We start from the raw sequence: 20,970 nt of genomic DNA, 5'->3' as shown, positions 1-20,970 counted from the left end.
TGTGAAAGCAGAAACAGATCTTGTGCCCTTTTCCTGGCTACCAAGTAGAATAGCAGAGAGAGACAGAGCCAGATAAACCTTGGGGCCAAGGCTCAGCTCAGATATTCCTCTCTGAGAGGCATTTCAGTCCATGCCCCTGCATTTAGGTAGAACAGGATGGCCCTCCAAGTGGTTTAACAAGATGCTTGCTGAAACTCACTAGCATTGATTAAGGGTTCTATGCTGGTATTTTACATTCATTTACTCATCGTAATATGAGGAAATTTTTTTTTAAATCTCTCTTTTATAGTTGAGGAGTCTAAAGTCCAGGGAAGTTAATACATTTGTCCAAGGTCACACAGCTTATGGGGGAACTGGCATCCAAACACAGTAATGAAGCTGAGGAGCCGAACCACTTCCCCTCTGTGCCTGCATATCAGAGGAGCTCTCACATCCTTTATGTACCCATCCCTGGCTGGCAGGAGGCTTTGCAGGACATTCCTGGACGGACCTGGCCCATATCACTTGTGTTTCCTCAGGCGGGGCACCTGGCTGACTGCTTCCCACTCTGGTCCTGCCTTCTCTGCAGCCTGGAAGGAACTGTCATTTCTCATTCTCTGGGCAGGTGTGCTTTGATTCCTTAGGACCCTCTTTCCACTTTCATGAGGGCCTCAGGAGAAAGGGGAATACAAAAGGTGTTCACACTTCCTTGCCCCTGATCTCCAGTTAGCTGCAGACTTACATTCGAGGTGGAATCAGATTTTCCACCCTGGCCTTCTCACTCTTTACAGCTTATAAAACACTTTCATTGAACCTAGCAAACATTCTGCTTCCTTTAGTAAATGCATCCAAAATCTTTCATGGAGTCACTTTATTTTCCTCCTGGGCTGACTTCCCCTTTTGAGACCACAGTCAGAGAGAAGGTCAGTTGAGGTGAGGCAAGTTTTAAGTATGACCTTAGACATGGATGAGTGATGCCTCTAAACACCATGGTTGTTAACTTGTTTGGCTTCGGGTCCAGTAGGGACATAAGCAAATAGAGAAAGTTTTCTGCAACGGGATGGTGCTGTCACCATCACAGCAGCAGGAACATGGTGCTTAAGGGACCATGGGCCTGACCTAGGGATGCACACCCCCTCTGCCCCCAGCCCGCTCCACTGATGTGTGCCAAGAAAGATTCCAGGCCTGGGACTGATGTTCAGTGTTCCCTGAACCTCCCATCTTTGCATCTTTGCTAGGGGGTGGGACTTAGTCATAGAGGAGCTATAACCCTGCCCCCCCTCAACTGGCCTTCTGTTCCCTCAGCACCAGAGGTTACCCCCCTGCTCCTCCCTGAAATGGTCCCCCTCCTAGTTTCTGTTCCATGATCTCTGTCCTCCTCTGACTGTCTCATGAGCTCTGCTGCCACCCTGGCCTTCTTACCCTGTGCCAGGGCTGGGAGCCAGCACAGGCATATATGGAGCCAGATGTGAGGCTGTGAGGAGTGCTGGGACCAGGGGTCATGTGCCCCAGCCAAGGAGGCAGCCATGCTCAACTCAGGTCATTTTCACCAGGAAGTAGTACAGGTCCAGTGTTCCAGAATATTCCATCTCCCAAGAGAATCTGGAAAACTTGACTTTCATGCTACTTCTTTGACTAGTTAAAATTATTTTCAAACACTCTACATGGGCCAAATAAAATGTCTGTGGCCTGGGGCTGCCCTCGATTCTCTTCTCCCTCCACGTCCACCTTCCCTGCATGCCAGCCTCCCTCCCAGCCTCAGCTCTATCTTACCAAATGTCGTCATCATCCCTGAGAATCAAGACTTCTCACCCTGGTCAGGCTCCTCCTGGTGGATGTCTGCACATCACAGATGCAAAGCTGAGCTCACCAACTTCCCAGATCTGTCAGGTCTTGAGAAATGATCGAATGGTAGATGTTTATTATGTCTTATTATTATTCCTCTGACAAAAGTCATCGCTGCTCCTATTTCTACTTCTACTGACACCAGTACTCCCAACTATAATTGGTTCCTCTTCCGTCACCCGTTTCCATCACTCAACATCCAAAGAGGACCCTGGGACCTGGCCGCCCTCTTCTCTCTGCCCCCCAGTTCCAGGCAGTGTGGAGTCTGCTCACTCTTCTTTCACAAGCCCTCCAGGGCTTGCTCCCTGCCTTTCCTTTCACTAATAAGAGACTCTAGTTTCCAAACGTATGTTTTCTTGGCAGTGAGCTCAGCCTTCTAAATAGTCACCCCCATGTATCTCTCCCTCTCTTCTAGGGATTTAGCCATCATGTCGTGGCTAGAGTCATCTCCTAGATCAAGGGCAGCTCCCATCATTTACATCATTCACATTATAAACTGTAGACAGGTCTTGCTGGCTCCCCCGTGGTTCCTTAGCTGTCCTTTCATGCCAGCCCGAACACCCAATGTCATGGGTGCTTCGCTGCAGCCATGCCAGTCTGCATTCTCAGGCATGTGGCAATTCTATCCACCTCATGTCATCAAATGTCCCCTCTTCTGTTAGGCCACCACCTGCCTTCTCACCACCAGCCCCCCAATCCGAGTGGCCCAGTCTCTCTCCGAAGCTTCTGCTGCACTTGACTATGTCTTCCTTTTATCCAGCTGGGTTAGTTAAAGCGGGCTCTCCTCTGCCTGCTTCTCTCGATCAGCTCCTTCATGGGGAGACACTGTCCTTGTCATCTGTGCACTGCCTGCACCACCCCCCACCACCACGAAGCCTAGTGCACTGCCTTGCATAGACACCTGCAACCTTTATAAATTGAACTTTTTTTTTTTCTTCCACATGGAGGATGGCAGTATCTAAAGGGCTCAAGATATTCAAAGTTAACACAAAACTGCCTGGTCATTTGAAAGAACATTATCAGAATTCTAAGTGTAAACTAGTAGAAAGCGTCATTCTGCCTGACTCTGTTCACAGGGATGAAGTCTGCAGGGGAGAACAGCCACGCCTTGGTCTGCTTTTCTCTGTTCAGTGCCTTTCCACAGTGCCCCTTAGAAGCTTGGCTTCTGTGCCAGGGCAGGAAAGAATGGGCAAAGGCGTTCAGACACTGGGGCTTCTGCCACCCTGGCACCAAGAGCCCCACACTGTTCCTCTTGCCCAGAAGAACAAGTTGTACCCGCACATTCACGAGGTGTCCTCTGCTCACACCGTTGGCAGGCCTGGGAGTTTCCCATAAGCCATCTGGCTCTGCTCTGCTGCCCTTGTAGCTTGAGTTTTTTTGCAGCATTGTCTTTTGTTAATTAGCTTTTAGAACAGACACGGCTACTCCATCAGGGATTGTATCCCATTGACTTTCCTAAGAAGGGAGCCTACTCGTTTCTTCGGTGTGTGTATTTTCCCGTCGTTCTGAGTTGCACACACTTATCTAGGCAGAGCCCACACAGCACGAGCGCCTAGCTCTTCCAGAATGGAGTTGTTTATGAGACATTTCCTATAAGTCTGCTGACCACCCCGCATGCCCGGAGCGCTCACTGCTCCGAACCTCTCAAAGCTGCTTTTACTTTAGAGTTCCACCTCCAAATTCAGCACCACCAGGCCTTTCATTCCCCGTCTCTTGGAAAGAGGAGAAACCATTAAACTCCATCATTTTTTACTAGCTCTCGTTTGAAGCTCTTGTAGCACTTTATGAGGTCTCTCCTGTCAGTTTGCTTAGGGACCTTGGCAGCCTCTTCCTTCCACCTGATCACACTCACCTAAAGCAATCCAGGAGGTCTGGCAGCTTTGGACACCTGACACGGCAGGGCTGGTCATCTCCCAACCCGACCCTTTCTTATGTGCACCTTCAGGATCTTTTCAAATTTACTGGGTAAATTCCACTCCAAGGAAGTTATCAACTTCTGCTCATTACTTTTGCCTCATGTTCTTAAACCAGACTTGGAAAGGGATATTTGGGGGCTGTTATAAATTCAATGAAAGATAACTTGATTTAAATTTTTGAAAAGTTTTTATCCAAGGCCATTTTCTCTTGATAATGGAAAAGTATGTGTCTTTAAAATTAGAAATGACATCCTGCCATGAAGAGTGAATTATCCTGTACTGGTCTTTGGTCCAGAAATGATCAGAATGCCTGTATTGACCACTTCATGAAAGGCGAGTTGGCCCAAAACATCTTGATAGGAGGTCGGTTGTGAGGAAGTTGCCCAATTGATATAAATTCAGAGGATGGGTACACACACACAATCCTTAAATGTGTGGCAATGCGTTCCAATTCTAGTCTATGTGGCAAGAGTCTCAGTCATGAAACATTTCAAAATGGAACAGCAGGAGAGAAGGGAACATCTCGAAGGAAAAAAACTCTTCAGTCAAAACTATAATATCTTTGTTGCATAAATAAAAGTGTCCAACTTTGTTTTTCCTGGAGCCTGAACACAGAACTTTTAAGTTTCTCACCCTTGCGGCTCCTTCACCCAGAGCGTCAGAATAATGACTCTCTCTCTTCTCTCCGTGGTCTTGTCAGAGAGCGGGAATCCTGGCCGGCTGGTCAGGTCGCTCAGAAAAATGGCACAGCTGTTCCGAAAAGTAGCCCCATTCATAAGCTGCCGGCTGTTCTCAACTGCAGTGCTGGAGAAAGGCACACTGTTTTATAGAGAGTTTCTTTTCTTTAAAGGGGGGAAAAAAATACATGGTATTTACAGGAAAGAAAACTGGGCTCTTCGGTTTTATTTTGGTTGCCACGTCTGAAATGGAAGTGGGGAAGGCCAGAAATACACACGAGCAACTGCGCCTTGACGGGGTGATTCATAGTGGTTGTGCCGCCTCTGATGGAAAATTCAGCTGGTTAAGCAAGATCAGCCATGAAGCCTCACATCATCTCCTCTGCCAGGGTTGATGCCTACCGTCTTGTGACAGCCTTACTGTGTGTGATTGTATGATTGACTGTCTTTCTCCCCCTCTCAGTTCATGACCAAGAACCCCACCATGCGCTTGGGCAGCCCAAGTCAAGGCGGTGAGCATGCCATTTTGAGACACCCTTTCTTTAAGGAAATCGACTGGACCCAGCTGAACCATCGCCAAGTAGAACCACCTTTCCGACCCAGAATCGTAAGTGTCCGAGACCACCTGAGTAGACCTTCTTTCTTAAAACTGTCTCAGTGTTCCACTCGAGCAGCTAGATGGTCCACGAGGGAATGACCAGACTGGAAGTTCAGCCAGATGCTTTACAGGGCAGCCTCATCCAGGACTCCTCCTTGCCCCCAAGGCAATAGCTCTCGGTGTGCCGGGGGTTACATTTCAAAAAGTGTTTACCTCTTGCTTGCCTTGGCCCCAACCTCTCAAGTTAAAATTTCCTGAAGAGGCCTTGAAACTTTCCAGGTTTACCCAAAAGAGTTTGGTTGAGAAATTCATTGTTCTAGCTGATTTCCTTATGCTCCTTAATCAGGGAGCCTTTCCCAAGCCCCCAGGAAAGAAGAGAGGACGTGAAATGCACCTCAGGGCCCTGAGCCTGGCTCCCTGGCTTGGAGAGCTTAGGTCTGTGTCAGCCCCTGCAGCACAGGGCTCAGGGCAAAGGAGGCCAAGTCCTTTATGTCTAGGAAATACTGGGAGAACTGTGCGTGCCTCCCCAAGGGAGGAAGCTAAGTAGGGCGGCATTCCTGAAGGGGTCCAGCTCTTAGACTGAGAGCTAAGCTGTTTCTCATGGGTGAGTCAAGAGAACCACAGTGGGAAGGCAGAGAAACTGGGCTTCCAGTACATCATGAGTTAGGGGGACGATGGATGCTCAGAGAGAAATATTGACTCCAGGAAGAAAAGTGAGAGATCTCACAATGGTAAAAATGATCTCTCCAGCATTAGTTTATAAAGATGTAAAATACACGTTTCCATATGTCATTGGCTTAATCTGTAACAGCCTGCTAGGTTGAGATACCAAACACCCGGAGCATAAAACCACTTCCTTTCATGGGCATCCCCCTGCCAGCTGTTCTGGGAGGAGGGGAAGTTTTGCCAGCAGGGCAGAATGAATCTGCTGGTGAGTGAAGTAAGAAGCATTTGTTCCCTGAACTCAGAATTTCCAAGAAGTCTTTGAGGAAAATCTCTTCAATCACATAGTGTGAATTTACATAACGTCTGCTGTCTTGTGGGCCCCTGTTTGGCCTGCTGAGCAGTGGTACCTGTCCACGAAATGGACAGGGTGAACCAGCTGGCTGGGTCAGGTGAGCAAGTTAATTCCTTAGCTTCCCAGCCTAAGACTGGTCTGTTCAGCAAGCTTTTTATGAGGCTAGTGAATTGGCAGTTAGAAATGCCCTAATAATACACAATGCAGTAGAATTAGTAGAAAGCACTGTTTAACCAATTGTCATACCTGGAAATAATGCTGCCGAGAGAGTTGCAGGGCCATCCTCTGAACTCACTGGCAAGGGCTAAGTCCCACGGAAGATTAATAAGCCTCATGCACAGAACCTGAAAGTTTCCTTGTTTCCTTTTTGACAGAAATCCCGAGAAGACGTCAGTAATTTTGACCCTGACTTCATAAAGGAAGAACCGGTTTTAACTCCAATTGATGAGGGACATCTTCCTATGATCAACCAGGATGAGTTTAGAAACTTTTCCTTTGTCTCTCCAGAGTTGCATCCATAGCCTGTGGTGAATGGGAGAGATGGTATGAGAAGCAAAAGGAGAGATTTTTCCAGGAATTTCCTCTGTGGGGAACTCCTCAGTGTCAACGTTAGAACAAGGCCCTTACCTTCAGGGAACAGGTGGAGAGCTCTGTGAAGGACGGAACATCAAGAGATCAACCACTTCAAGTTCTGAAGGAGCCAGGGTCCTAGAAATAGTGGATACCGAAATGAGATTTCATGAAGAAACACACTGCTCAGCTCTGAATTTCCATGGCTACTTCAGGTTCAGGATATTAATAGGAGCCAAAAGAAGAAAAGGTGTGAAGAATAAACCAGGTCCTAGAACTTCCAAGTCACTCAGGCATTCTTTCTTCAAGGGACAAACCTAGACTTTGTATGGCCCAACTCCCAGCTCTTCTGTAAGCCAATGAGCCCTGAATACTGGCAGTCTGCAAGAAGTCTCTAAATGCTCATGAAGAACTTGATGAGAAGGAAAGGGATGGCTTTCCAAATAGAATGACTTACTCTGAACAAGAAATAGTGTCCATAAAGCTCATAAAGCCCAATCTTGACAACAGTTGGACATCAAGGCAACTGCTGCAGCTTATTCTTTTATCTTTCCATTCACTTCATAGATATTTATTGAGTGCCAAGTGAGACGGCGCTGCAGTACCCAGCAGTGTAAACAGATTTGCTCTCACCAAGCTTTTATCCTTAAGTTACCCGAAAGGTGTGTGCATTCTGTGAAATGCCTCTCCACGTTGCCTACGTCATCCTTTGTCTGCACATAACTTTTTTGAAGGCAGCTTGCTGCCTCAACAGCAACTATCCAAATACTTGGTGGGTTGACCAGCGGATGAGCTCAGCAGCTTGCAGACTGGTGGCATCTCATCGTGGAGGCAATGTGCCGATATTGCTCTGTTCTCATCACTGGAGAACCGCTCTCCACTCGGGTCCATGACCAGACTTATGGCTTATACCTTAGCAAGTTATTTAAATTATATTTTAAGAGACAAAGATGTTTGTTATGTGTTTTAATAATTAGAAATGGCTCTTATAAGCAGGACATGTATCAAAGAAGGACCTTATCATATGTACCCATGTATGCAGTTGGAGAATTTTATCTGGCTGAAATAAATGCATTTTGTAACAAAAGCGATTTTACTTGTCTAGAAGGATTTGTCCCATCCCCACTAGGAGAGGAGATATGTAATTAAAATAAGCTTTGAGCAAAACACATAGAACTTTTGACTCAAAGCAACTTCCTGAGAGCAAGGGTTGCCATCCCATTGTGTTTGTCACTTAAATGAATGTGGCCTGTCTCTTCGTAACCACAACTTTCGTTCTGAGTCAGGGTAGGTAATGCTGGCCAAGCCTCACTGGCACAGACGCATCCTCAAACTCTTTGTAGCTAGACATGGTAATTGCTTATTTCTCATCCAGTGAGAGCAAGTTCAACAGCCCTCTTCCTGCTCTTCACTATGCCATCTGATTATGCAGGTTCCAAGGTTGCCATAGGAGGGGAAGGGAGAAATGGAGGCAGTGCTGACTGTTTACCTGCCTCTCCTAGGAGAAACACGCATCACCTGTGCTCACACCAGATGGGCCAGAACAACATACAGGACTGGGGGTTACAGAGGAGCCAAGGGGTATCTGGGCAGTAATGACAGTCACTGTTAGAGGTTCATTTTTGTATTCCAAGATGGAAAATGGCTTTTAAATGAAGAGAATATTTAGAAGCCTCCCTTTATATTTCACTCCCAGCCATTCTTCGATATACTCACTCATGTAATTTTACTAGGTCGTCACAATACCCCTGTGAGGCAAGCTGCTCATTCTACCACTTTGTCCAGTGTGAGCACCAAGGTACATTTTGTACCCGAGAACAAGAGAGAATCTGAGAAGCTGAGTTAGTTGATTACCTGAAAGTTTCAGACTTGGTAAAGAGTAGGTCCAATCTAGAGTCTAAATCTTGGATGATCTAATCCAACAGACTTCTGGAAAGGGACTCAAGGTCTGTTTGGCTTTCGTAGCAACTTTGCAGCTCAGTGTCTCCTTTTGCTCTGTGGGACTGACTAGCTTCGGTCTAGTCCACAGTACTCTTGCCGTGAAAATCCCATGGACGGAGGAGCCTGGTAGGCTGCAGTCCATGAGGTTGCTAAGAGTCAGACATGACTGAGCGACTTCACTTTCACTTTTCACTTTCATGCATCAGAGAAGGAAATGGCCACCCACTCCAGTGTTCTTGCCTGGAAAATCCCAGGGATGGGGGAGCCCAGTGGGCTGCCGTCTATGGGGTCACACAGAGTCAGACACGAGTGAAGTGACTTAGCTGCAGAAGCAGCAGTCCACAGTGTAAAGAACCACAAAGAACAGAGCAGGCCTCCTGTGCTCATTTACAAAATCCACTATCACAGGCCTGCAAAGGACCCCAGTATCTTCTAGACCTAGCAGCTTCCCTCTTTCCACCCTATTCCCAAGTCTGCCACCTGGGTCCCCTAATTTGGGTTCAGTCCATTCTTTTAAGATAACTGCAACTCTGTCAGATTATCTGACAGCCAGACTTGGCAATGATAGGATTTCTAACATTTCTGCCCCCATCCTTCTTTTACATGTGAGGAGAGAGAGGAGGTACAGGATATTGACCTAAAACTCAAAGAGTCTTCGACCCTGGAGTTGGCGCTCTGTTTCATATCTTTCGTCTGTCCTCCTAAACCTTACTTCCCTCTTGAGGATCACAAGGCCACGGGCCCGCACTTCCTGAGGCGGGCTGGCCACAAGCCGTTTGATCAGTGGATATTTAGTCTGCCAGGCCTGCTCAGTCCCCTGAGCTCCGTGGGTACCGTGGAGGTCAAGACGAGGTCACACTGCCATCTCCCTCCCCCAAGACCATCTCACCTTTTCAGAAAGGAATCTTGGAAAGTCTTGAGACCTTAACGCCCTTCTCCCTCATCCCCACACCCATTTGTCCCTGTTCTCCCAAACTATTCCATGCTACCCGATGAGCCATGCAGCCCTGAGTGTTTGAAAGGAAAATAGAGCATTTGCTCTGACATGTTGATTATCTTTTGACTGCAGAAGGAGTTTTCACTTACTAATGGATAACAGTTATTGCATGTTTACTACAGATGAGGTGCTGTTACACTTTTCAGTGAATTTACTCATTCAGTGCCCCAAGGGGTGGGCAGTCTCATCTCCATTGTACAGATGGGGAAACTGAGGTATTGAGTGATTAAGGAATTTGTCTGAAGTCACCCAAGTGAAACAGTAGGGTCAGGATTGAGGGCAGGCAGTTTAACTCCTGAGTCCCTAGTTTTAGCCCAAATTGTAAAAATTCCTCTATTAAGGTCAATTTTATTGTTCCCACTTTTGTGAGGTATTGAGCACAATAAAAAGGGTGTAAACTGGATTTAGCAGAGAGCGCTAGATAAACTGCCAGCTGGGCAGGACAGTATTACTCATCCGGTCTGTAGAACCCTTTATCAGCAGTGAAATTGTGTGATTTGCATGTCAAGGCCTGGAGTGGCTCACCCACACCCCGCAGTGTCTGTCCCTTCAAGGAACTGGGGCAGGCCAGAATGATGCAATCAGGACTTGGACCTCCCTGAGGAAGAGGAAATAGTCTGGGTCAAACTGGATCCTGTAAACCCTGTGTGAACCCCTGAGGTAATCTCTGAGCTTTGGAGGTGAGAGTGCATGGTGAGGGGCGGTCCCGTCCCTTTCTCTTCCCTCCTGGAGGAGCCCTTGTGTTTCAGCAACCCACCTTGGCCACCCACCCTGCTGGTAACATGGAATCATCAGAAAAGGGACATTCAGCCTGGGGCTCACCTGGGTAGCTGCATGTTTACAGCTACAGAGCTGATGTAATTTGGTAACAAAGAAAAGACCAAATTAAAAGCACCCCATTTATCACTTGTTGATCTTAATCGGGTAAAGGTTGCTATAAAGATATTCCAGTCACAGATCTGGCCTTGACTGTATCACAGGCCAACACCGTAAGGCCTTATGTCCCCTCTGTTCCCAGATTTGGTCATCCTGATTGCTTTGTCTGGCTGTGTTGACTTAAAATGACTAGGCAGCTCTCTCTGATTGCCCCTGGCTCAGAGTTGCACCAGGTCCTATAACTCTTCATTTTACGTCATCTAGGGATAAGACTCTGACACTGCCAGAGACATGTGCAGTGGAAATGTCATAAGTGGTCATATGGCACTCTAAACTAAGGTGCACATTGGACAGATCAGGTCCAAGTGCAGCTATCAATGAGGCTTTATCATCTCTCTTCCTTCCTGTGTTGAATTAGAACCACGGCTAAGAGTGCCACCCTCGGCTTCTTCCTGTTCCAGAGGCACCCCCATCACCTCCACTCCCCTGTCAATTCCTCTTTCTCTCCTCCTCATCTTTTGCATTCTTTATTCCCGGGTGTAATAAGCCAGCTCTATACTCTCTCCCTCCCTCTATCATTTGGTTTTCAAGCCCAGTGGGTCATACAACCAGCTTTCAAAACACAAAGATGACATAAAATCCTGATTTGCCTATCTTACATGCTCTTTTAGGGCCCAGAAATGGAAGCCATCCATCCCTTGTATTGCCACATCTTCGGCTTCACCCCCCTACCCACACTCTACCTGCTATGTCAGGTATTACCCTGCCTGCTCTGCCCACCATGGCTCAGTGGTAGCGATTATTACCGTCAGCTATTTCAGAGGACAAGGGAAGATTGCAGGTGATGTCCTCCAGGAAAATGGCAAGTGGGACCTCCATGTTCTTCACGCTGCCCATCTCACCTATGGGGATGCCATGCTGGCTCCAAGTTGGAGGGCTTTGTACTTTCCTGAGTAGTTGCCTGCAGAGATTTCTCAGGAGATTCTTTCAAAAACTTCTAGGATGTTCTGAGTCTGTCCTACCCTGATTGACATGCAGAGTCGGCGTTAAGCTTGAAACTGTGCTGCTCACCCTTAAAAAAGAGGCTTAGGAAGTTCCCATGGTTTTCCATAAAATGGTTCTTATCTTAAATCTTTCAGGAATTCTTTTGTTCTGCTGGATTCAACTCACTCTGACCAGATAACACAGAACCACAGCCCAACACCAGCATCTGCTGGGCATGCCCTGGACACTCAGCACACACACCATGGTGAACACACGTGCTCACAATGTCCACTGCACCCTGGCATGAATTAGGATTTGAAACCAATCATAGAACACAGGGCCTTTTCTTTCTGTTTGAAGATATCTATGAAGATTTCTGGTAAAACCAGAGACCTCATAGTCCTATGTATTCCTACTGGAACTTGAGCCATAGCACCCTTGTCCTCACGCAACACCCAAAGACCACCCAGAGCTCCCTTTCTCGCACCACCAAGGCAGTTCTTACCCACAGAGGTTTCATTCTTCCAAAGGCTGCCACCACAGCTGGGAGAATTCGGGCTAAATAAAGTGAAGATTGTGTAGGCACCGAGTGCAGTCCAACATTCAAGTGGCTGAAACAGGAGTCTTCTTTGGAGACATCTCAAATTAGAAACCGAAGCTGGTCTAGCAGTCATTTGATCTGACAGTGTCAGAAATTGCCTGGATGATCTCTGAAGTTCTTCCAGCCTTAGGCTCTCAAGACTACAGATGAACAGTGGAATATGGTTCATCAGCCTCCATCAGTAGATGTCCACTCCATACTAGCCTCACCACATGCAAAACCTCCATTTCTCAGATTTCCTCCCCACCTTACCTCTCTGTGCAACCTTCACATCCTGGCACACCCCTACATCTCCACAAGCTCTCTCTCCCCCAAATCCCCCTGAGGCTCACACCGATCTCTTGTCCCCAAAAATCACATATCCATATCTCATCTCATGTGGAGGTTGCCCCTCATATTTCTCAAGCTTGTCCACACGTGAAAAGAAAAAAGGCTTTCTAAAGTTACCATCAGGCAAGATCACAAGAAGGATAAGCCCTCTTCTAGAAATTGATAATATAGTACTTGTAAATGAAAGAGAAAGCAATATTCCTCAACTCAGTTCTCTATTTTCTCAAAATTATTTTCAAGGATACAACTGTCATTGATAAAATGAATTGTAGGCCAAGGGAGATAAAGAGATGATATCAGTTATTTAGGTAATTACAGGCAAAATTGCAGAATTATTTAAAGCTGTAATTTATGAGCACTGGAAGGGTTACTAATCATTAGGATTGTACAGGGATTCATAAAAGACATGTCTTGAAAGTCTAATCTTGTTTTCTTTGTTGATGGTTACTAGACTGGTTGATCAGGCATGTATGATCTGTTTCACATAACTGAACTTCAAAAACATACATGACAAAGTCTTACTTCCTTGTGGCCCAGCAGGATTCAAGGAACAATGGTACCCAAAGTATGGTGATTAATAGATTAGTATCAATCTGAAATAGTGTTCTGCAACCTAAGGTAATTCCTGCTTCCCTAGGATTAATAGACAAATTTCATCTCTTCCTTTAGTCTTATTTTAGATTTCAAACATGATGACCTACCACAAAAATAAAAGTTAAACACAGGGCCACTTTGTTTTCCAACTACACATGCTTTCTCAGGAGATTCTGGTACACAGAGCAAAGTGGAGCTTAGAGATCTATTCGCTCATGAAACTAACATTTATTAAGCATCAACTATATGTCTACATGCTTTTGTGGCTGGAAAACCAAAACAAAACCTAAAAGATCCCTGCATTCTAATCTAGAGATGTAACAGTGTTTACCCAAACGAATCCATTCAGTGGTATAGCAGCTTTGTGGTCTTATATTCCACATAATTGTATCTGTAGCACCTGGCCCATTGTATGTGCTAAAGAAATATGTGCTGTTGAATGATACCATCAGAGCTAGGTGTCAGCCACTCACTTTTTTGACTCCAAAGATAATACTCTTGCTCATCTCTATGCTGGAATAAATTTAAGAAATATAACTTGTACGTGGGTCTGAAGAACCTGAGTATATTGGGGCAAGATGGAGATGATAGCATGAGTAAAAGGTAGACAGAAGCAAAGAGAATAAATTCAATGTATGTATTCATCCAACAAATGTTTATTAGGATTTATCAGACCTTTTGCTAAGTGATGGAGACACTATGACAAGCAAGATAGTCACAGTCCCCAGCGTCCTTGAGCTTATCACCCAGTGAATACAGGGATAGGGTGCCATGACTGCCAAATCAATAAAAATGCAATCAAGGCCCCAGCGTTCCCACTGCACTGTTTCAGAGGAGCAGGTGATGAGCCCATTGAGCTTGCTGTGATTAGACTGTGCCCAAAAAACTGCACTCAGTTGAGGATACCAGCGTATATATACAAAGCTCCATTGTGACCAGAGGAGAGTCAACTGGGTGATGGAGGAGAAAAAGCATGCAACGCAGCAATGAGGGGGTAAACTGGGCATGAGCCTGAGAAGGAAAGGACCTTCAAGTGTACAAAAAACTACCGTGGTGATCATTAAGGCTGCTCTCCAGGTGTTTCCAGCTCTCTTTCTTCTGGGCATAGGGTAAGAAACCCTTTTGGGCCCCATTATGGGTGATGAAGCCATGTGAAGAGTTCTAGTCAACAAGTTAAGAGAATGATATATGGTATATGTCAGCTAGATTATTCACTGCTAAGGAAGCCTCTCTTTCCCCTTCAGTGAGCACACTCTCTCTTTCTCCCAATAAACGGCCATGTTGGAACATGATGACTGGGTCCCTGAGTGATTAACATGAACTAAGAGCAACTAACACTTTCACCTGCAAGCCCTCAACCAACCCTTGATGGATATTTTACAAGATCAGCAATAATTATTCATATTTTTATTACTGCTAAGATTGTGGTGGTTGTTTGCCACTGTGGCATAACCTAGTCCATCCTGACTATTTTCTTGGGCTCCAAAATTACTGCAGATGGTGACTGCAGCCATGAAATTAAAAGATACTTGCTCCTTGGAAGAAAGACTATGACAAACCTTGACAGTATATTAAAAAGCAGAGTTATCACTTTGCCAACAAAGGTCCATATAGTCAAAGCTATGGTTTTTCCAGTAGTCATGTACAGATGTAAGAGTTGGACCATAAAGAAGGCTGAGTGCTGAAGTATTAATGCTTTCAAACTGTGATGGCTGGAGAAGACTCTTGAGAGTCCCTTGGACTCTCAAGCAAAGAGATCAAACCAATTAATCCTAAAGGAAATCAACCCTGAATATTCACTGGAATGACTGATGCTGAAGCTCCAATACTTTGACCACCTGATGGGAAGAGCTGACTCACTGGAAAAGATTGAGGGCAGGAGGAGCAGGGGGTGACAGAGGATGAGATGATTGGATGGCATCACCAACTCAATGGACATGAGTTTGAGCAAACTCTGGGAGACAGTGAAGGACAGGGAAGCCTACAGTGCTACAGTCCATGGGGTCACGAAGAATTGGACATGACTAAACAACTGAACAACATCATCCTGACTAATGCTTGCTATATGGAGAAAGTCTGGTAATTTAGAGCTCTCAGGGTTAAAATTGGAATCTTGTCAGGCTGCAATAGGGGTTACAGAATTTGTTTTAGCATAAAAGCGTACTTTTTTCACAAAGGTACTCAAGCATATAATCAACTTTCTTGGGAAAGAAGGAGTTCACCACCACTGGACATCTCCAAGGATCTTTGGTGGGATGCTGGACAGAAAGTCAGACCAGACCATCTCAGAAAGGCTCCTTGCAACCCTAGGAGACCATCACAACACAGACTGAATGGGCTTAGCATGCACACTGTAAATGTGCCACACCCCAGGGCCCGCTGGGGCAGGCTTGGGGCTGGCTCACCATAATGTCCCCACTGGCCAGGGCCTCTGCTTCTTTCACTCTACCAGGAGTCTTGAGCCTGTGCTCAGCATTGCTCATGGGCTCTGCAAGTGTGTACCAGTTGCACAGCAGCTCAGATGACAAAGAGGTAAAACAAGTGGTAACAGTTCTCTTGATTCACCGTCATGTAGACTGATGTAGCCTTCGGGGACTCCTGTCTGCATTAATAGCATCCTGGGGACATTAGGAAACCACCGAATTCACCCCTATTGGTTTGTCCCTCATTGTGCTGATCTGCTTTCTAGGAAGAAGAGCTAAATGTCCTTCCTAAGCAGACCTCCAGTATAAAGATCTTCTCAGGGGATATTTGTGTTGAGAGAAAGGCTGGGGAGAAATACGGATCTCAGCATCAAAGGCTGGGTTCAAGCACTTGCCCTATCTTCTCGCATTCTGCTGGAGCTGGCTCATACTGGCTCACAGGAACCAGTCAGACACATCTCTTTCCAAGTCAGTGATGAGTGTGCTCACTATGGCAGCTTTAAATCGGGCCTGGTGGAACTATTTAGACCAAGAAAATCAGTAAATGTTACAAATCAGGGTTTGGTTTGGTTTTATTGGGCAGCTTACCAGCATGCCCTTGGTTGACAGTAAGAAAGTCATAATTTTAAGAACCAAAATGATCTGGTTCATGCTCTACTAGCTGTTGTCATTAGGGGCAATGTATTGAAATTTCCATGAACTTTAGTCTTCTTATCTGTAAAAATGGGTATAATAATGATGATCAAACTATTAACTACCTAAGAGGGTAGTGTGAGGATCAAATGAGATAATGTTCACAGATCATTTACTAAACTAAACAAAGCTCCTTCACCTTGGAGCACATACAGACAGCAACCTCCGGGGACAGAAAAAGGACACCTTGGAATCGCAACTACTTCTTTTTTAATGTGTAAAACCTTCCCAGAAGTGTCCCAACCTTACCTCCTCATAGTCCATCAGCCAGTTTTGCATCATATGACTATACCTAAAAGCATTCACTTTGCAAGGGTAACAGAATCTACAAGGTATACCAAATCTACAGCTCCCAAGGGAGCAAGTACCACTGAAAGAAACCCAGAAACTACCTGAGTCCTACATATTTGGCAAATGAGAAAAAAATCCATATCAAAATAGGTAGAAGGTGCTGAGACAGAATCTTGCCAAAAAGCCCACCCCCAGCTCAGTGACACACAACTGGGATGGTAACTTGCAATTCTGAGCTTCTCTCTGAGGAGTGAAGGGTTTAGTCTGCATATCTGGTGCAACAACTTTTAAGATTTCCACCTGAGAGATGAGCCCCCAAAACATCTGCCTCTACAAGGCAATTGGGCTTACATCCATGAGATCTACAAAGCTATCGCAAATTAAGAAAACAGTTCTTAACTGACTCCCATAGATTCATCAAGGTTATGGCCCCAGGGTCCAGGGAAGAGGCAGCGGAATTAAATGTCTAGTCTTTCTAAAAAATAGGCATATTTGTTTATCTTAAAAGTGATGGCCTGAGAGGTAGGCTTCTAAGGCATCTAGGGGACAACTACTTAGCAACTAAACAACAACAGTTGCTCCAGAGACTGGGGAGGCTGGCAGGTGCCATCTGCTTCACACTCTGCTTCTGTCTCAGTCCAGGTCAAAAGTATCTCCCAGAAAGGAACTTGTGTACACAGCTGACACCCCAGCATTTGCAGCTACCACCCAGGAGATGCAACCCTTGATAACCTGACTTTGGTGGCCAGCAGAGCATGTATTTGTGGGTTCCCCAGCACAAAAACAGAAAAACAGTTCTTAACCAGCTACCCACTCGAGGTATGATACAGAGGCAACAGACTGAAAAGCCCAGTCTTTCCATCAAAGAGGTCTATCTCCATATCTGAAAAGCTATAGCGCTGGACTTGCCTGGTAGTCCAGTGGCTAAGAATCTGCCTGCCAATGCAGGGGACACAGATTCAATTCCTAGTGCAGGAAGATACCACACACCTCAGAGCAGCTAAGCCTGTGAGCCACAGCCACTGAAGCCTAGAACTCCTGCATGCTCTAGAGCCTGTACTCTGCACTGAGAAGCCACTGAAATGAGAAACTTGGGCACAGCAGCTAGAATAGCCCCTGCTTGCCACAACCAGAGAAAGCTCATGCACCGCAACGAAAAACAGTTGCAGCCAAAAATAGAGAAAAAAAATTGAAAACAAGCTGCAGCCTGAAGGTCAGGTTTCTAACTTAATATATTCCTGAGAGCTGACCGCCATCCTCTCCAAAGACGACAGAGGCCAGTGGGTGTCCATCTTTGCAGTCTCCCTCTGTCCCACCCCAGGGTCACCAGTATCTCTGATAAAGCAGTTTGTGCATACATGTGGTACCCTGGCTTTTGTGGCTGTCACCCAAAAGATACATCCTTGAGAGTCTGATGTCCAGTGGGGCTGTGTTAACAGGTTCAGTTGGAAGGTAGCCAACAAATCAATGGTTCTTATTCTTATAAACTGGCTAGCCTCCAGGGCTCAGTACAAAGGGAGCAGACAGAAATGCCTTCTCATCTTCCCGGTGAAAGAGGTATATTTGCATATTCTAAAATGCTGCTTCCTGGGGGTGTGGCTTCCAATCAGCCCACATCTGGTGTTGACTGAGATTCCCTTGAGATTTCCCCACTGAGATTAACACTGATAGGTCTTGGCCCTCCCTCAAATACTGGGAGTCATCAAGAGTAAAGATAGCTGCTTAGATAATCACAGATGATTGAGAGACAACCAAGAGGTAGGGCAGAGTTGAATGACAAGTTTCCTTTTCTCACCAGGTCACTTCTTCAAGACTGAGAGCTGGGTCTTTTATCTAATGCACAGAAACCAATGCAGAGACTAAAGAAAAATGAAAAACACAGGAATATGTTCCAAACAAAATAACAAAATAAAAATCCAGAAAAAGACCTTGTGAAATGGAGATAAATAATTTACCTGATAAAGAATTAAAATAGTGGTCATAAAGATGCATACCAAAGTCAGGAGAACAATGCAAGAACAAAGTGAGAATTTCAACAAAGAGAAAATATAAGAAAATACCAAACAGAAATTACAGAGCTAGAGAGTTGGACTGTAAAGAAAGCTGAGCGCCAATGAATTGATGCTTTTGAAGTGTGGTGTTGGAGAAGACTCTTGAGAGTCCCTTGGACTGCAAGAAGATCCAACCAGTCCATCCTAAAGGAGACCAGTCCTGGGTGTTCACTGGAAGGACTGATGTTGAAGCTGAAACTCCAATACTTTGGCCACCTCATGTGAAGAGCTGACTCATTGGAAAAGACCCTGATTCTGGGAAAGATTGAGGGCAGGAGGAGAAGGGGACGACAAAGGATGAAATGGTTGGATGGCATCCCCAACTCAATGGACATGAGTTTGGGTAAACTCTGGGAATTGGTAATGGACAGGGAGGCCTGGCGTGCTGCAGTCCATGGGGTCACAAAGAGTCAGACCCAACTGAGCGACTGAACTCAAAGAGTGAAATAACTGAATTTTTAGAAAATTCATGGTGAAAATCACTGCCAGGGAACAGAATAAAGAAAAAAAGAATGAAAAGAAATGAAGACAGTCTAAGAGATATCTGGGACAACATTACATGCACCAACATTTGCATTATAAGGGTCCCAGGAGAAGAGAGAGAGAAAGGACCTGAAAAAATATCTGAAGAGATTAAAAAAAAAAAAAAATGGGAGCAGAGGGAACATACCTCAACTTAAAAAAGGCCCCATATATGACAAAACTAAGCCAACATAATACTCAGTGGTGAAAAGCTGAAAGCATTTCCTCTATGATCAGAAAAAAGGACAAGGATATCCACTCACTCCACTTTAATTCAACATAGTCTTGCAAGTCCTAGTCACAACAATCGGAGAAGGAGAGGAAATAAAAGGAATCCAAATTGGAAAAGAAGGAAAATTGTCACTGTTGGTAGAAAACATAATACTATACATAGAAAATGCTAAAGATGCTATCAGAAAACTACTAGAGCTCAATGAATTCAGTAAAGTTGCAGGACATAAAATTAATACATAGAAATCTGATGCATTTCTATATAGAAACAATGAAAGATCAGAAAGAGAAATTAAAGAAAAATCTTATTTACCATACCATTAAGAAGAATATAATACCTAGGGATAAGTTACCTAAGGAAGCAAAAGATCTGTACTCTGAAAACTGTAAGACACTGATGAAAGAAATCAAAGATGACCCAAATAGATAGAAAAATATACAATGTTCTTACACTAGAAGAATCAACATTGTTGAAATGCCCATACTACTTGAGGTAATCTGTAGATTCAATGCAATCCTTATCAAATTACCAATCACATTTTTCACAGAACTCAAACAAAAACAATGTTAAATTTCTGTGGAAACAGAAAAGAACCTGAATAGCCAAAGTAACCTTGAGAAAGAAAAATGAAGCTGGAGAAATAAGTCTCCCTAACTTCAGACTATACTAAAAAGCTATAGCCTTCAAAACAGTATGATACTGGCACAAAAATAGAAATATAGATCAATGGAACAGGCTAGAAAGCCCAGAAATAAACCTATGAACCTATGGTCAATTAATCTATGACAGAGGAGGCAAGACGATACAATGGGAAAAAAGGACAGTTTCTTCAGTAAATACTGCTAGGAAAACTGGACAGCTACATGTAAAAAAATGAAATTAGAACATACGCTAACACCATACACAAACAAACTCAAAATGAATTAAAGACCTAAATGTAAGACCAAATACTATAAGAGGAAAACATAAGGAGAACAATCTTTGACATAAATAACAGCAATATCTTTTTCAAGTTATCTCCTACAGTAATGGATGTAAAAACAAAAATAAACAAATTGGAACTAAATTCAAAAGCTTTTGCACAGCAAAAGAAACTATAAACAAAAAGACAACCCACAGAATGGAATAAAATATTTGAAAACAATGCAACTAACAAGGGACTAATCTCAAATTTACAAACAGCTCATACAGCTCAATATTAAAAAAATAATAATAATAAAATGGGCAGAAGACCTAAATAAACATTTCTCCAAAGAAGACATCAGTTCAGTTCAGTTGCTCAGTCGTGTCTGACTCTTTGTGACCCCATGAATTGCAGCATGCCAGGCCTCCCTGTCCATCACCAACTCCTAGAGTTCACCCAAACCCACGTCCATCAAGTCAGTGATGCCATCTAGCCATCTCATCCTCTGTTGTCCCCTTCTCTTGCCCCTAATCCCTCCCAGCATCAGAGTCTTTTCCAATGAGCCAACTCTTTGCATGAGGTGGCCAAAGTACTGGAGTTTCAGCTTTAGCATCATTCCTTCCGAAGAACACCCAGGACTGATCTCCTTTAGAATGGACTGATTGGATCTCCTTGCAGTCCAAGGGACTCTCAAGAGTCTTTTCCAACACCACAGTTCAAAAGCATCAATTCTTTGGTGCTCAGCTTTCTTCACAGTCCAACTCTCAAATCCATACATGACCACTGGAAAAACCATAGCCTTGACTAGACGGACCTTTGTTGGCAAAGTGATACCTCTGCTTTTGAATATGCTACCTAGGTTGGTCATATCTTTCCTTCCAAGGAGTAAGCGTCTTTTAATTTCATGGCTGCAATCACCATCTGCAGT

At 44.8% G+C, this 20,970-nt stretch overlaps 1 protein-coding gene across 2 annotated transcripts in view; it reads left to right on the top strand.

The window, feature by feature from the left end:
* Positions 1 to 20,970, top strand: part of PRKCH (protein kinase C eta) — a 361,590-nt gene that overhangs the window by 229,359 nt on the left and 111,261 nt on the right. Inside the window, exons 13-14 of one of the 2 annotated variants that reach the window (XM_013967227.2) lie at positions 4,881 to 5,024; positions 6,408 to 7,694. The exons of the other annotated variant lie outside the window; for it this stretch is intronic. Coding sequence (XP_013822681.2) covers positions 4,881 to 5,024; positions 6,408 to 6,554 — 291 coding nt within the window. The 3' untranslated portion in view covers positions 6,555 to 7,694. Of the gene's footprint in view, positions 1 to 4,880; positions 5,025 to 6,407; positions 7,695 to 20,970 lie in introns of those variants that run through there. 2 annotated transcript variants of the gene reach the window in all.

This window comes from Capra hircus, chromosome 10 (assembly GCF_001704415.2).
Source record: "Capra hircus breed San Clemente chromosome 10, ASM170441v1, whole genome shotgun sequence".
Taxonomy (NCBI): domain Eukaryota; kingdom Metazoa; phylum Chordata; class Mammalia; order Artiodactyla; family Bovidae; genus Capra; species Capra hircus.
The sequence above is the reverse complement of the archived record's forward strand: the minus strand, read 5'-3'. Positions and strand labels throughout refer to the sequence as shown.